Source organism: Xyrauchen texanus, chromosome 30, assembly GCF_025860055.1.
Source record: "Xyrauchen texanus isolate HMW12.3.18 chromosome 30, RBS_HiC_50CHRs, whole genome shotgun sequence".
In the NCBI taxonomy this organism is placed as follows: domain Eukaryota; kingdom Metazoa; phylum Chordata; class Actinopteri; order Cypriniformes; family Catostomidae; genus Xyrauchen; species Xyrauchen texanus.
The window spans coordinates 35853651-35872275 of NC_068305.1; the positions used below are offsets into that span (position 1 = coordinate 35853651).

The following is an 18625-nucleotide window of genomic DNA, read 5'->3' on the forward strand; positions in this document are numbered from 1 at the left end:
TTATTGAAGTGCAGAGGACAGACTCAGTGACTGCTGGGTAGAACTGTATCAGCAGCGCCTGTGGCTGGTTGAACTTCCTCAACTGGCGGAAGGAAGCACAACCTCTAATGGGCCTTTTTAACAATGGATTCAATGTGGGTCTCCCACTTCAGGTCATGTGAGATGGTAGTGCCCAGGAACATGAATGACTCCACTGCTGTTTAGAATGGAGAGGGGGGTCAGTGTTGGGGTCTTCCTCCTAAAGTCCACAATGATCTCCACCATTTTGAGCGTGTTCAGCTCCAGGTTGTTTTGACTACCCCAGTGAGCCATTCGTTCAACCTCCTTTCTGTATGCAGAGATGAAAGATGGCTGGACATATAGATATGTTTTCATTGCCCTATGAAGTTTGAAAAGGTGTATGTGAAGTCTGCTCCTCCTCTCTAGTACACAAACAGAATAATGATGAGGGATTTCGGGAATTTTATCACAGAGCGTGTTTGTCTCTTGATGCCGTTGCCATGGTAAGCTAAACCAGTCAGCTGCACTCTGATTGGCTGGCTGCACTCATCTTCCAGAAACCCCTCCACTCTGGGATTATGAGGGTCTCTGGAGACCACACTAACAAGACAGTCCAAATGAAACGGAGAACAGAAAGCAATTCAATTGCAATACTAATACATTTGCATTAGTAATTTAGGATTCCGTTATGAGACCGAAACACTATAGCACACTTACTTGTGTTTAATGCTAATCTGTATGATAATGTGTATATGTTAAAAGGATAGTTCACCCAAAAATGACAATTCTCTTATCACACTCATGCCATCCCAGATGTGTATGACTTTCTTTCATCTGCTCAAACTCAAACAAATATTATAAAAATAATATTTCAGCTGTATAGATCCATACAATGCAAGTGAATGGTACCAAAATTCTGAAGCTACAAAATGCACATAAAGACAGCATAAAAGTGATCCATAAGACTCAGAATATCTTTTGAAGCATTATTATAGGTGTGGGTGAGATCAATATTTAGGTACTTTTTTACGGAAAATCTACACTTTCACTTCCACATTCTGGTTGGGGCAGGTCAAAGGTGGAGATTGACAGTAAAAAAGGACTTAAATATTGATCTGTTTCTCACCCATACCTATCATATTTCTTTAGAAGGCATGGATCTAACCACTGGAGGTGTATGGATAAGTTTTATGCTGCCTTTATGTGCTTTCTGGACCTACTGAGTTCTGGTCACCATTCACCTGGATTGAAATGACCTACAGAGCTGAAATATTCTTCTAAAATTCTTAATTTGTTTCTGCAGAAGAAAGAAAGTCATACACATCTGGGATGGCTTGAGGGTGAGTAAATAATGAGAGATTTTCTTTTTGGGGTGAACTATCCCTTTAAATACTAAATTATAAGAAAAAGTGGAAGTGCGTAATTTCTATGCCTCTAGCATCGGCAAACGTAATTGCAACAATTTTTAGATAGAAAAAAGTATTTAAAAAAATAACATTGGGAAAAAAAAACAGGAAATTTGTTTAAAATTATTCATTATTTTTGCAATTCTATTTGGTGCCGCTAGTGGTGCAGAAATGACACACTTCAAGTTTGGAGCTGAAAAAAAGACGAAAAGCCATTCAGAGGAGTGGAGGAGAGTGTCACAAGCATGACTGAGAAAATCTCTCCTTTTTCCCCTTTTCCTAAAAAGCTGTTTTTCACTTGAGCACATCTGTATTTCTGCCACATACAAACAAGTGCTTCTCTGAGACGTACGTCTTGCTGTAAGACACACATTGGCTTGAAATATGTTGTTTTTGCAAAACAGAGTTAACTAAAAATCCTAAAATAAAACTGACTATTCTAAAAGTGATGGTTCTGGCTCTAGATGCTGATTGGTCAACACAGCACTTCAAGTGTGCTAAAATACACAAGATAGTGATGGGAATGATGTGAAACACCTGTTCACCAGCTACTGTATATATCACTGCACAGCATCCATAGACAGGCCTACTACACCTTAGTTTACATGTCAGGGACTATATCTTCTAGGTAGACAAGACGTGATACATTTCCATTATTAATAAATATCTTATTATGTTGTAGCCAATGTATAAAACAATTAGGCTAATGTTGGGTTATATTCACAACAATATTGAGACTGATTATTCAACTGAATTCAGTATGTACTGTGTGACCAACATAAAATAAGGTGTGATGCAAATGTTGACTCTTGGGTCTTTATTGCTGTCACAATAACAGCTGTCTGGGGAATGACTTCATTACGGCAGAAAGAGTGTCATCAGAACACAACCTGCAGCCCAGGGGTGGACTGGGAAGCGAAATCATTCTATAACCTGTTCATTATACACACACACACACATATTTGCATTAGCATCTTCATGGGGACATACATTAGATTTCTATTGATTTTATTTAAAGCTAATCTATCATAATAATTACTAATATTTGGGGGCCTGGGTAGCTCAGCGAGTAAAGACACTGATTATCACCCCTGGAGTTGCGAGTTCAAATGCAGGGTGTTCTGAGTGACTCCAGCCAGGTCTCTTAGGGAACCAAGTTGGCCTGGTTGCTAGGGAGGGTAGAGTCACATGGGGTAACCTCCTCATAGTCACTATAAGGTCCGCTCTCATTGGGGGCGCATGGTGAATGTGCATGGATGCCGCAGATAATAGCGTGAAGCCTCCACACGTGCTATGTCTCTGTGGTAATGTGCTCAGAAAGCCACGTGATAAGATGCGTGGATTGACGGTCTAAAATGCAGAGGCAACTGAGACTAGTCCTCCACCTAACGGATTAAGGCGAGTCTCTATGCCACCACGAGGGCTTAGAGCACATTGGGAATTGGGCACTCCAAATTGGGGAGATTATTATTATAATTTTTTTTTTATAATAAAAATAAATTACTCATATTTAGGGCTGTCCATTTAATGAAAAATAGCGTGTTAACAAAATGAGTGCAATTAATCATGCCCCGGTCCATACATAAATTCCGTAACAGGGAATGTTCCTTTAATTAAAGCTTGATGTACCACTTTGAAGTGGCAGCAGGGGACAGTCAGCTCCAGCTGTACAGAAATCCAAAGAGAGCAACAGGCAGCAGCACAGCCTTTCACATATGTGCTTGTGCACTCACTGACAGCTGGACCATGCAAAACAGAATGCAGAGATCTCAAGATGTGTTTTTTTTTTACTTTTCAAACTACACTGAACTTGATAGCATCCTAAAAACACAGCACTGATGACTAGAGAAGCTGAAAACTAGTGAAACGTGAGGAAAATGGTTTGATAAACATTAGAGACACACAGATAAAATTGGTGGGCTTAAGGCCCCAGTGTTTAATATTTAAATCACTGGAAAGTTCTAGAAAGTTCTAGAAGATACTCCAAGTTTACTCAGCACTGAATCTATCTGGAATGTTCTGGAAAATAGGTACATTTCTAAATATTACTGTCCTGGTCACAAAAGCAAAGTTTGTGGGGAATAATAGCCATTTTCTATACTTTTGAAGCATAGACAATTAGGAAATAAGACTTACAACCCAGGAACCAAAAAAAAAATTATAATATTTTTATTTTTATTTTGTTTCACTGTGTTATATGCTGATGCTTTCCAGATGAAAAGATCTAAAACAGACATTTTAGAGATGTAGGCCTTTGTGTGCTATCTGGATTACAACTATTAAATATCGATTGTCAGAGCATGTATTTTAACCTGGCGCCAAACAGAAGTTGCACTTGCCTGAGGTAACTAGAGCAACAGGGAGCGCTTTGTGTTTGATGGAGTGTTAAATAAAATTAAAGTTAGAAATATATTGATATTGACGTTTTGATGTAGATTTACTGTCTAAAAATCTACATCAAAACGTCAATATCAATATATTTCTAACTTTATTACTGATATACACTCACATACAGTATATAAAAACGTTTTAATTATATGGTCTATATTACGTGTTTTGTTTTAAAGTTTTTTAAAGACTGACATGATATCTGTTCTCCGAGCATACACACACACACACACACACACACACGCGCGCGCGCGAAATTGTTACGCCAGACGAACCTCAACAGATTGTTTCGAAAATTACCTAGCAATTTGTTTTTTAAAAACTTGTTGTGTAATTATTCCTGCGATTATATCAGTTACAACAGCAAAAATCATCTGATTCAGAAGGAAATTATTATTTTAATTATAATTAAGGTTAACGTGTCTCGTTTGGAAGGCTGCGTCCTCCGGAAGTCGCATTTGTCGGCCGCAGGCTGTCTCTTTCATTTTTTTGTCTTAATTTTTATTTAATTTTTTTACTATTTTAAATGACTTTTATGTATATGCACTTACATTTATACAATTGTTAACCTTTTTTTCACTCTCGATAAAAAATAAATAAAAAAGAAAATAAATGAAACGAGACAGTCTCGATGACGTATACGCGGCCGACAAATGCGACTTCCGGAGGATGCGTCCTTCCAAACGAGACACGTTATTGCAGTAATAACACTTCTCGTTAATTCAAATCAAATAGCTGGAACTTATCACTGATATCTAACATTAATCCTTCCTTGCGTTCAGTGAATAATCCCCACTAAAGTCAGAAATTCCATCTTCTGGAGATTTGTTAAATAATCATGTCACTGAAGGTGTTCAAATAATCTTCATAACTATGTCAAAATCCACACTAAGCCTCAGCAACACAGATCTCTCTCTCTCTCTCTGAAATAATTCCTGTAATCAAACCAAACTCTTTCTAGGTTGCTACATTGTGATCTTTCTGGAGGAAGGCCCATCCTGTAATATGTTGTAATGTCCCAAATGTTTAAGGCTTGCTATGTTTAATCATATTTATTCCCATATTTATATGAAAATTAAAATGCCATTCTGATAAGACATCTGTCTGTATATTTTATGTATTTTTTATTTACTTTTCACAGGTGATCACAGAAGATCACAGGTAAGAAAATTTCCATCATCAACATATATGAGATGTAACACAGCCATTATTGGTGCCTTTAGGGTACCAAAGAGTTTAGAACAGAAATAGTGAGAAAATTTGATAAATTCAATATCTTAAATGAGTCATATAGAAAAACATTCGCACACAATATTTGTCAACAGGATACACAATGAACATAATTTTCTTGTTAGAACCTTGTCCAGTTATTTATTTAACATTTCACAGAAATATAATAAACTAAATGATCATATGAATCAGACTTGTCATCTAATGAAATCTAAAGTTTAAAACATTCATTGTGTCATTGGCATGCATCTTTGCAAGTAGCCTATGTTGCACACTATAGATAAGATGCTTGCATTTTACAGACATGTCATTTATACTTAAAAAATTGCGTTGAGTTTTGTTCAAGGAGCAGGAGTTCATTAACTTTAAGACAAAAATCTATCATATATATATATATATATATTACAAATGAGATCATTGTCACCAAAAATCTTATATTTAGAGGCTTTTGTTTTATTTCTCTGATAGTCAATCCTCCGTAGTTGATTTCAAGATCACTGCAATGCCCGCTGATGATTATTTACGTGATTTATGACTCAACCAAAGTTCAGTGACTGCCTTTCATAGGCGGATTCCGCGCAGGACTCTGGCGGCCTCTGCCGGTCAGAGCGGGTAGTGCGGCACGCTGATATGCTGGTGAAACGCGCCGTGGTGCGGGCTGTACAGCAGCTCCGTGGAAGCGCCGCTCAGGCCTGTGCACAGCGGCTCGTGGTTGCTCAAGACCGTGGATAGATATTTGGCCTCCTCTGTGAGTCTTTTCACCTCTTTCCTGAGCGCTGCGTTTTCCTTCTCCAAATTTTCACTCTCCTATAGCACAGACAGAAAACAAACATGGAGTCAAAAAGACCGTTAAAGCTGAAGCATGGAATTCTGCACCACCAGCGCCACTGAACTAGAAATGTCCTCGTTTTTAATTTCAGATATCTGGTCACCGTACAGCAAATCCAAAGACAAAATAATAATTCAGAAACACATTAAGGCAAATCCGAGAAACACAACAGCAATTCTGTCGAAACAGTAAAGGCAGGTACCATAGTTTCTCACCTGATTGGCTTTGTGGAAAATACCTAGTCCTTTCCTCTGGATTGGTGTTTGTTCTAAAATAATTGAATACTGTATCCATTTAATTAGATATACTTTGAAAACCTATCCATTGGCAGCAACCGGAGTTTGTGGACATTAAGACGGTCCCTTACGCACTAGATGAATCATGAGGCCATAGATGAACATTGTACCAAAAACTAACTTTTCCTGCTCACTGATTTTACTCTCTGTGTTATAAAGTTTCCTGTTACTGTTTTCCCAAGAGAGAGAAAACTCTCCAAATTATTTAGCTTTTCAGTTAGGGACCAATCAGTGAACCAATCCTGAAGAAAGGACTAGGGCTCATTCACACATCCAATCAGGTGAGAAACTATGGTACCTACCCTTTCCGTTTTGACTAAACCGCTATTGTGTTTTCTAACTTGTTGTTTTGTTTCTGGATTTGGAGTTGTGTTTTCAGATATGCCATTGTGTTTTTAGATTTGTTGTTTTGTTTTGCACTTCACGGCCACCGTAGTTTCTCAATGATAAGAACGTGCCAGCAATCTTGAAAGAACAAACAAGGAAATACAGTATTGTTTTGAGAGGCTATGCAATATGTAGATTCAACAACCTCATAATCTGTTTTCTTCTTTATTTTCTGTCTTTTTTGATGAGAATGATAACATCGAACAAGTCCACAATATACTGAAAGCGCATAAGAAAGTACATTAAGAAACAGCTACTGTTTTCAAACCGCTTTCCCAAATACACCCATCTTCCATTGGTCGAACAAACAGATAATCCCTCCTCAAACTCACACCATTGGTTTAGTCAGTGTTGCTGTGTGATGTGGTTGGAAGCTAAAACACACAGCAATACCTTATAGCACCACAAAGCTACAGTGTTTGCAGGTTTTGAGGAAATCAACCTACCAATAGTTTACTTGCAGTTGTCTCTGCATAGAAAGCATTTTAACATCAGAAAAGTTACACCCTATATCTTTAAGATTAGATTTTGTTTTCTTCACATTTTCTGAAGTAAACATGAGTGATGTTTTCCCAAGCAAAACTTGCTGGATTTGCATTTCATATATGATGAGTTACTCACCAAGGAGCTAGGTGTCTGAACAAATACATAATCCCAAGTATGATCAATAGTAAGTGGTGGTGGTGTAGTGGTCTAAACCACATAACTGGTAAACTGGTAATCAGAAGGTCACTAGTTCAATCCCCACAGCCACCACCATAGTGTCCTTGGGCAAGGCACTTAACTCCAGGTTGCTCCGGGGGGGATTGTCCCTGTAATAAGGGCTTGTAATATTGTCTCTGCAGTAAGCTGCTTTGGATAAAAGCGTCTGCCAAATGCATAAATGTAAATGTAGTAAAACTTATGCTTGCCTTAAGCAAACACCACTAATTATCAAACAGTCCATTCCATAAGACATGCATTTTGTGTTTTGTCCTATAGAGGTCCTCACAGCTAATGAACTTCACAGAATGAAGACAAAATAACCTAGTAATCATTGATTACATTCAATTCTGTCAATTACAACCTATCAGTTATAACTGAAATGATTTTACATTAAAGATGTCATATAAATGACACATTTATGATCATTGAGTTTGTCCCAATACTATTTGAAAATATTTATAAAACACTCTAATATCCGGTCAGTTTTATTTCTTGAGCGTTTTTTCACAGTACATAGTTTCAAATGAACCTTCAAGTAGTGCCTTAAAACCCCCAGTGAGCCAAAGGAAAAATTCCCTAAGATGTTTTGGTAGATGAAAAAACCTTGGGGGAGCCCATACTTCTCTGCCACACGTATATTTAAATAAGAGGCCACTACAAAATTATCAGTTTCTCTGGATTTACTATTTATAGGTACACTACCATTCAAAAGTTTAGGGTCACTTACTCATTCTTAAAACAATTTTTAAGGCCACAATTTACCTAGAATTTACAGAAATGAACTCTTGCCATTTTCTGAACCAACTTTTGAATTTAAGCTAAGGTATCTCCCTTTTATTCCATGAAGTACTGACAAAATTTCTCCCATATTCCACATAAAAATATTGTCATTTAGAGCATTTTTTGAAGAAAATTACAACTGGTCAAAATAAAAAAAAAGGTAGCAGTGTTTTCAGACCTCAAATCATCACCGATCCTCCACCTGGTCATCTAATGAGACCTTAGACGGAGACCTGGAGAAGCCTTGGAGGTATTGGACCCACTGTGAAATTTGGTGGAGGATCGGTGATGATCTGGGGGTGCTTCAGCAAGGCTGGAATTGGGCAGATTCGTCTTTGTGAAAGACGCATTATTCAAGCCACGTACAAGGTTACCCTGGAAGAAAACTTGCATCCGCCTGCTCTGACAATGTTCCCCAACTCTGAGGATTGTTTTTTCCAGAAGGACAATGCTCAATGCTACACAGACAGGTCAATCAATGTGTGGATGGAGGACCACCGGATCAAGACTCTGTCATGGCCAGCCCAATCTCCAGACCTGAACCCCATTAAAAACCTCTGGAATGTGATCAAGAGGAAGATGGATGGCCACAAGCCTTCAAACAAAGCCGAGCTGCTTTAATTTTTGTGCCAGGAGTGGCATAAAGTCACCCAACAGTAATGTGAAAGACTGGTAGAGAGCATGCCATTTAAGTTTTCAGAATGAGTTACATTTTAAAAACATTGTTAACCCACCTATTCTGTCTTTATTGACCATTATTTACATGGTTGAGTGAAGTTACTTTAGGGGGTCATGATGGTTCCCGCTCAGAAACATCACCGATCCATGAGCTACAGCTCTACTAGCCGCTCCGCTGCCTTCCAGTCACTCTGGGGTAAAACCCCTCTGACAAGCGTCATTCAACTTTATCTGCCCACGGCCCCATAGCGACACCTTACCAGAAATGACAGCTGAACACTCCCCTTAACGGCCCACGTTTCTTAGACAGGCCTAGACCAAAAAACACGCCATGAGAAGACACTACAGGAAACGTGTCATACGGAGGGAAATTTCAGCTTCCTGTTTATCAAGCATAGCCGTGAAGAGCGAAACCGCATACTACGCTGAACACAGAAGAGTGAGCCCTACTCACACATACCCAGTTGACAGAATCTAACTTTCCCATTGTATAATTAAATTTGGACACAAAAAAAGGTGTCTTTTATTTTTTCATTTACTCCCCCTTTCTTCAGTAGTGCACAGTAGTAGTCGCTTTTTCCATGCAATTAGCTACAATAAATGGGGACTGGAGCTTTATAGCTTCAAAAGGATGTAAAAGTATCATAAAAGTGATCCACAAGGTGAAGTCTTATTAAGTCATACAGTCGTTTTGTATAAGGAACAGATCCGAATTTAAGCTAAGCCATAATGCAGCTAATATAGTGCATAATATAGCTAATATAATGCATTCATTGTAAATGAGTGTGATTATATTACATTCTACAAAATCAAGTCTCTGTGGGTTAGGGTTAAGATGCTGCTCTAGATAATACATTAATAAAGTTACTCATATCTGCTGATTTGTGACCTATATGTACATTTCCCAAAAGCTGTACAACCTCAATAAAAAAATGTAATTATTTGCGGTTCCTGGTAAGTCGTATGTGCCTGTTGAGGAAGCATCTCCCACTTTGTGTTAAACCGATTGAGTTCGGGGGAACTCAGATGAGGTCAGTGTGTGTGTGTGTTATCAGAAAGCAAATGCTCAGAACTGCAGTGTGGGACTGTCAGGATGGACAACAGGTCATCTAACTCTTCAGACCACTCTTTCTGAGAAAACAAAATATATGCCTCATTATCAAGCATGATAAAAAAGGAACAATTTGTTGTCTATTAACGCTTTTGTGGTTTGACCTTGTTTTTAAGTGCTTAAACAAATAGCTGAATGAAAAAATTGTGACAGAAATTTCATTTTTGGGTGAACTTTTCCTTAATAACCAATTCATTATATACCAGAGGAACTATTAGCAATAATGGTCAAATATAATTGATGAAAAGTCATGTGTAATTCCACTGGGCTGTTGAGTTTTTGGAACACTGTTAAATGATCATATATGTTGAGGAGCAACATTTTCAGAAGCAGTGAAAGGACATGAGTAATAACAGAGGGAAACACCCATGTAACACATACACACACAGAGACACCGAATGAAAGTGATAGAGGAGATTGGCTCGAATGAGAATGAGAAAAGGCCAAATGCAATCAAACGGTTTGATGACAGTTAGACAGGCGTGTGCTTGAATTCAAAACTGGCAAATGAACATTTGAACACAAAAAAAATGCAATAACGGATTGTACTGAATGTGCAGAATGCACAAAATCACAACATTTCTTTATGCAGGCATGCAGAAATGAGGTTTGTTGTTGTGTTCTTGATCAAATACAGAAAGAATTCACTAGGTGCGCGGCCGCTTGATTCAGCAGAGCGTTTCACCCACGCGGTATAATTAATGCCAGAATCTGAAGCAAACAAGACCAGAGCCACAACAAGTGTGAAACACGACAGAAGCCGTGACGCATCACCACATGGTCAGTAAAGCTTCATGTAAATACAGTCAGAGCAGATCAGCAACGACGCCTGTAACACAGCTGGACACAATGATGCAGCATGCATTTTTTTGGATCCCTAAAACTTAAAAGTCTCTCCTTTTCATGGCCAGGGCTAAGGGGGACATTGCCCGGCTAGATTTGACTTGAGCCCCACCAGAATCTTGCAACCCCTGCCTCGACTCACAGCAAAACGATCAAGGGGCACTCCGCCCCTGGACTAATGGTGAAAAGATCATCATTGCCACCCCACCCAACATACAGTTGCCCCACTAAATGCATCCTAGTACCAGCCCTGATCCTTATCCAGCTAAATATGCAGAGACGACTGTAAGTAAGCTATTCGCAGGCTGATTACACTGAAAAGCGTAAACACCTGTGGCACAGTATCGCAATCAAAACATTGCTCTTTTTTAGCATCTAGACCAGCCTGACCCAACAACAGTGGACCAACCAATGGCGTAACTTTGGGCGTAACTACCTGTTTAAAGCCAACTGCAGTCAGGGAGCAAAACCTGTTTCTAAACAATCATTATTTTTGCAATTTCGTTTGGTGATGCTAGTGGCAGAAATACACACTTCATGTTCAAGAAGTGTTTTCAGGGTCTCTTTGTAACCTCTCACACTGATTAAGACAATATTTGTATATAAGTAAAGCTTTAAGTTCGTTTTGTCTAAGAATCGCCATAATTGGTCATGAAGCCATTCACTGAACTAGTTTTTTACTTCTATGGAGCTAAATCTTAAGATGTGTATTAGGTCGGTTTAGGGATGAAATTCAAAAGCACTCACCAGGTGCAGGCTGTCTGCTTTCTGAGTTTGTCGCATTCGGCTCTTTTGCGCCGCGATCCGGTTCTTTTCTCTCCTCATCACCTTCCTCACATCATCCGTTGAACCCTGAAAATCAGCACACACGAGTTCACATATATGTCAACAGGAAATACACAACTTCAAAGTCAACATAAAACAGCATTTGTAAACCATTTATTGCCTCATTGTGATGGATTTCAGAATGAAACAGGATGTTCAACAAGAACTTGATTTTATCTATTGGTAGGAATTGATTCGATGATGAAAAAAAGGGCATTCTATGCCAAAAAGGTGCAAGTCTTGAAGCGAGTTTGCAGTGTTAATTGTGGAGGATTAAAACATGATAGCACCGTCTTTTGACAAGGCTTTTTTAATGGCAAGTTTTTAAAAGCCAGAAACAATTGCTAAATAACTATTTAGTAAAAAAAAATGGTTCACAATAAGACCAGGAACATGTATTGTATTAAGACCGTATTAAAGGAATTTAATGCAAGTTCAATACAAGTTACACTCGTAAAAAAGTGTTACAATAAGGCACTTACAATGGAAGTAAATGGGGCCAGTGTAGAAACACATAATTACACACTGTTCCAAAGGTTTAGTCACAAGACAAAAATGTTTTCATGTTAACATAATTTTAGATAAAATGGCTTACTAACCTCATCTGGGTAAAGTTATATCGTATAACGACTTCGTTGTCAAGACGTACCACCGGTATATCCTGTAATCCCGGCATTGGATATAACAACACAGATAAGGTTAGTAATAAATCATGTTTACACTTATAATGTTTACATTATGTGGCTATACTTTTAAAACAATGTGTATTTAAGCGTTTACGGACAGGCCCCATTAACTTCCATTGTAAGTGCCTCAGTGTCACCGCAATTTTTAATAAACAATGGTTTATATACAGTGTATATATATATATATATATATATATATATATATATATATATATATATATATATATATATATATATATATAATTTTGGTATTTTTTATTATGTTTTGTATTAAATCAACATTATTCCACAAATGCTGTCGATTGAGCTTAACTTGTATTGATCCCGGAACATTCCTTTAAGAAGGTCAATGTTGTTTTTTTATTTTGACTTTAAGACATGAAGTGCCCGTTTATATCAGCATAAACTGAAAAGATACATTTTTCTCCTACAGAGCTGATGTTTTGTTTTCTTTCATTTTATCCTGGTAGTTTTAAGCACATCCCCATGGTTGAAAGGTAGGGTCCACCTCTAAGGTATGACTGCATGTTTATTACATGTAGAGGTACTCAAAGGTGTGACATTTTCAAACATAGAGGCCAATCTTTTCCCACAACCCCATGACGTTCTTTACTGAACCCACATATATCAGACTGACTTTTTCCACAAATTCACCACAACAAGAGACCCTCCAGAAGAGAGAGACTGTATGTGTGTGTGTGTGTTGTGATGGTGCATGGCCTTTGCTGTCATATAGCCACACATGTTCCTGAGTTTACAGCTTATCTGCATTCCTCTCTATTTCCCCCCTGTTTACATTCTTTTCACAAAAGATTAGGCAGATCAGTAAAGTTTTCAGATGTTGTAAGCTACGCTGCTTCAGTGGACTCAAAAGGTATTTGCAGTTACTGACAACTGATTGCAAGGTGTCCAAGCAGAGTAACCACAGGTGTAGTTCATCACATTAAGGCTGGACATGTTCTACTAACATTCGATAATGGTATATCTATTGTTTATCATTTAAAAAATAAAAGTAACTTTTAATTTAATTTATGAAAGTTTTGCTTAAAAACTGCTTGTGCATTATTTTTTTACAATGAGTCCCACTTGCTTCGATGTTCTAATTCAATGACAATCATTCATTTTTATGTGTGGCTTAAAGGGATTCTCTCATCATTCATGCCACCTCAGGTGTGTATGACGTTCTTCTGCTGAACACAAACAACATAAAGGCAAAATAAAAGTCTTCAGTGGTTATATCCATGTCTTCTGAAGCTATTTGATATGTGCAGGGTAGAAAAAGATCAATATGTTAGTCCTTTCTTAATACGAATCTCCACTTTCACATTCTTCTTCTTGTGTTTTTGGCGATTTACATTCTTTGTGCATATAGCTACCTACTTGGTAGGGAGGAGAATTTATTGGAAAAAGGACTTAAATAATGATCTGTTTCTTACCCACACCTATTATATTGTTTCAGGTATGACTTTATCCACTGGAGTTGTATGTATTGCTTTTATGCTGCATTTGTGTCCTTTTTGGTCACCGTTCACTTGCATTGTCAGGACCTACAGAGCTGAGATATTCTTCTAAAAATCTTTGTGTTCATTAGAAGAAAGAAAGTCATACACATCAGGGATGGCATAAGGGTGAGTAATATAATGAAAGAATTTTCAATGTTGGGTGAACTACTCCTTCAAGTGACCAAAGACTCTTTGGGGCCACTGTATTTTTCATGTATCATGTAAACAGAATAATGTGTTGTTATGGGTAAAAGATGTCCTCTCATTATAAATGTCTCTCTAGTCCAGCGAGGTTGGAGAGGATGTGGTGACCGTTGCAGTCAGATCACCCTCGATTCATCTGTGCCATCTTAACGGCAGTTTCACAATCACTAACGTTCTAACAAACTCTCTCTCTCTCTCTCTCAATACTCTCTGAACTGCTGATCGATACTAAAGATAGTTGTCTTTCCAAATGTTGAAACCTAGCATTTCAGGGTACCAGCAGCATGAGAAAGGTTCGATCTAAGGGGTTAAAATCACCAACTGCTTCTTGAATTACACTCAGCAGCACCTGCGAGGCCTGCGTGAATCATAATCTTTCACACATACAAACACACATGTGCAAATATACATATACATGCACCAACACACACACACACACCCATCCAAAATTAATTACATAGACAGTATTTGAATTGCCTGTAAGATTGACAGTAAAATAAGTGGAATGTACAAAATCACTGGTCAAGTCCAACCTGACACCAAAGTTTTGTAAGATCATGCACTGTTATATTACCGTAGTTCAGATTATGTGCATGTTGTATCACTTTCAGATGTTTCAATGTAGAAAAAAACTCATTGTAAGTACCAGGCTTGAAGTTGCAAAATGTTATCTCTTTGATATCATCATTTATTAATAGTGATTTGTAATTAATAGATTTAATTTAATAGAAACAATGTTTCCTGATGATTGTAATCATCGTCGTCAATATTAAATAATGTTTTAATGCATTTCCAGAAAAGGTCTTCTTTTGCCTACATTGTGGCAACCAAATATCCCCACAAAGATAGTTAAACCTGAAATCAACTGCTTTGTGGGGACCAGCCAATGTTCCCCGTGAGGAAAACAGCTTAATAATCATTAGAGACAGGTAATCGGTTTGACCGATATTTTAAATACTAATTAAGTGAGGGACTTTGAACAAGTGTATATTTCAACTTAACTACTTAAATTAATTCTTTGTGGACTGTGCACAGTATTAATTTTGTAATGCAGGCTTTTCACCTTCGGAGGATAGTGATACATGATTAAGTTTTATTGTGCCTTAAAGCAGAAATAAAATGACAAATCGGTTATGCATATAGGTTATCGGACACTTAAACACAAAAATAATCAGTATCATATTGGTCATTAAAAACATACAAAATGATGGAAAAAAGGTTTGTTTGAAGGTTAGTTTTAGGGGTAGGAGATGTAAAACATAATTAGCTCTGCATAAAAACAAGAAAAGTCAACAGAAAGTCCCCATCATGATATAACTGTGTGTGTGTGTGTGTGTGTGTGTGTGTGTGTTTATAGGGAGTACTGAGTAAAGAGATGCAACTGCTGCTGTTTGAGTCTCTCTTACCTGTTTATTGCCGGGTGATGGGGATTTGGTGTAGCTGGTATCGTTATTGTCAGAGCCCTGTGCCATGCCACTTCAGTCCCTGTGAAACCTCTGACCTCCTTCAGCGTCTGTCTCTGAATTTCAGTCTATCTATCTATCTGTCTCAGGGTATGTAAGACTGCATGTGCTCAGCAGAGAGAACTGAACTAATCACTGTCCACTGACGAATGAGTAGATACAGCAGCTCTAGCACGCTTTCTTTCTCTCTCTCTACTTCTCACTCTTACTCTTTCGCTCTCTCTCTCTTGCACTGCCTAATTAGTAATGTGTGATGTGGTTTTAAGAAACCTCTACAGCACTAGACTGGAAGTCACATGGTTCCTGGAAACTTTGCATAAAACCTTTTCACAGTAGAGCCAGCGAACCTTCAGAAAGAGGGCAGACGGACAAAGCATCATGTCATAATTTCTCCAAATGTACTGTGGCACAAATAAGTATTTGGGGACGTATGAATGTATTGCATTATATCACAGAATATCAATGCAAATACCATTTATTTTAATGAAAGTTTGCGTAAGCACACTTTTCAAGCAAAAAATACGTTTGTTTGGTTTTAAAATGATAACACAATATAAACTGTAAAAATATGTGAACACTTTCTGGTTGTCAACGGTTAGTGGATCATGTTCATAGTTAATGTCTTAAACAACTAGTTCCGGTCCTCGAATCTGATTGAACGAGAAACGTTCCATGAGCACTGATGGTCTGACACCATCAGCACTCGGATGCTTCACTGTGTTTATCACTCCGCTTGTAATCGTGCCATTCTAAACTAAAGTATAAGAGCAGTGCACATGTGTTAAGAGCTACTGTTTGTCTTTTTTTACATGTATTTTTTTTTACATTATATATGTTAGCCAGCAGGTGGTGGCAAAAGATAATTTTTCTGTGTAATATGAGCCAATTAGGTGACGTGAAGTGAATCCGCGTCAGCCAGTGTCTACATACAGCACTTCGCGATCACTCGTATTACTACTAACACTAGGAAATAGCTTTAAACAGCTTTAAACAACTTCAGCATTATGGCTCATCACAGCTGAGAGAAACAACAGACTGATTAATTACAGAACTCAAGGCGCTTACCTCTAATCGGACTTTCCACATTTCTATAGTGAAAGACTCTTGCCCACCGGCTACCATGAAATAGGGAGAAATACCCCCGCTTGGACGTCTGTGCTGATGTAGGGGCCATATCGCACTCTTGCTCGTGTGATATTGCTTAAATATATCATCACCTTGCTAAAATAATGTCCTAAGTCATTTTTTGATAGAAATGATTTCTTTTTTTGCCTAAATCATGATATTTGGTTCAATTTTTTGTGTTTTCTGAAAAACCTGAAAAAATTACTTGGGACGTTATTTTAGGAAGGTGACTATATATATATATATATATATATATATATATATATATATATATATATATATATAATATACACACTGGCAGGCAAAATTTGGAATAATGTGCATATTTTGCTGTTTCGGAAGGAAATTGGTACTTTTAATTCACCAAAGTGACAATTAACTGATCACAGAGTATAGTTAGCACATTACTGATGTAAAAAACAGCACCATCACTATTTGATAAAGTTATTTTTTATCAAATCTAGACAGGCCTCATTTCCAGCAGCCATCACTCCAACACATTATCCTTGAGTAATCATGATAAATTGCTAATGTAGTACTAGAAAATCACTTGCCATTACATCAAACACAGTTGAAAGCTATTTGGTTTGTTAAATGAAGCTTAACTTTGTCTTTGTGTTTGTTTTTGAGTTGCCACAGTATGAATAGTCTGGCATGTCTTAAGGTCAATATTAGGTCAAAAAAGTCAAAAAAGAAACTGCTTTCTCTAGAAACTCATCAGTCAATCATTGTTTTGAGGAATGAAGTCTATACAATGCTTGAAATTGCCAAAAAAAAAAAATGGAAGATTTCATACAAAGGTGTACACTACAGTCTTCAAATACAAAGACCAACTGTCTCTAACAGGGACAGAAAGAGATGTGGAAGGCCAGATGTGCAACTAAACAAGAGGATAAGTAGTTTGAGAAATAGACGCCTCACATGTCCTCCACTGACAGCTTCATTGAATTCTACAACAGTAGTACAACAGTAAAGAGAAGACTCAGGGGTGCCTTATGGGAAGAATTGCAAAGAAAAAGCCACTTTTGATACAGAAAAACAAACAGAAAAGGTTCGAGTGGGCAAAGAAATACAGACATTGGACAACGGATAATTGGAAGCTAGACTGTAAGGTGCGTGAGAAGTGCCCGACAAGACAGTCACATCTATGACAAGTGCTACAGGAAGTGTGGGGTGAAATGTCACCTGAGTATCTGGACAAACTGACAGCTAGAATGCCAAGAATCTGCAAAGCTGTCATTGCTGAACATGGAGGATTTTTTTGATGAGAACTCTTTGAAGTAGTTTAAGAAGTTTTCAAATTGTAAAAGTAATTTTTCACATTATTAATGTCCTGACTATACAGAAAATTGTGATTAGTTGAATTTTTCATGTGAATTTGTTTAAACAAGCGCAAAATCTGTATATTATGTACATTAAACATTTGTCCGCCAGTATGTGTATATATATATTTATTATTATTATACTTTTTTTTCTGGACCAGAGTTATTTTTCACAGTATTACAGTAAAAACAAAATGCTTTTGAACAATAATTTTCTAAATTAAAATCAGCGAAAATGAAAACAGTACCAAGGGAGTACTACATGATGTGTAATTATTTAACAATTCATTAATTTATCTATTTTTTTTTAGCGGTAACATTATTATGACCATCTTTGTTCACATTTCGGTATTGAGAACTGAAGTGTAAAATATGCAAAACTACTATAAATGTAATATCACTTTTGACATTACTACATAAATCTTAAAAATACGCTTAAATTTCAATCATGCAAAATATTATTTCTTATTGTTTCTAATGAGTTTGGAGTGAAGTGGGACCGGGACATTTTCTTTACATTTTCAGGACATTTCAATCACCTCACATGGATGAGATCAGGATCTTGAACTTACTATATAAGCATATTTATAAATTGGAATCCTTTAAAGGTATTTTTGCTCTTACAATATTATATTTGCTATTGTATAATTTATAGGATATCATATTTGTTAATACTACTTATTTACTCCATTTGCTATATTTTTATTGTACCTATTTAGAACTGCTTTGGCAATACAAATGTACAGCTCCTTTTTCAAACTAATAAAGCACACAATTAAAACATTGAAATTTAATTAACTGAAACTGACAGCAAGAAATAGATTGAGACAGAGAGACAAACAGAC

At 37.2% G+C, this 18625-nt stretch overlaps 1 protein-coding gene across 1 annotated transcript; it reads right to left on the minus strand.

Moving 5' to 3' along the window:
* Window positions 1-5002: 5002 nt before the first annotated feature.
* LOC127624335 (basic leucine zipper transcriptional factor ATF-like) lies at window positions 5003-15956 on the minus strand. Its single transcript, XM_052099119.1, has 3 exons — window positions 15277-15956; window positions 11401-11505; window positions 5003-5831 (listed from the first exon to the last, which is right to left on the minus strand). Exons 1-3 carry the CDS (start codon window positions 15340-15342, stop codon window positions 5628-5630), a joined length of 375 nt encoding a protein of 124 aa, XP_051955079.1. The 5' UTR covers window positions 15343-15956; the 3' UTR covers window positions 5003-5627.
* Between the last annotated feature and the right edge of the window lie 2669 nt (window positions 15957-18625).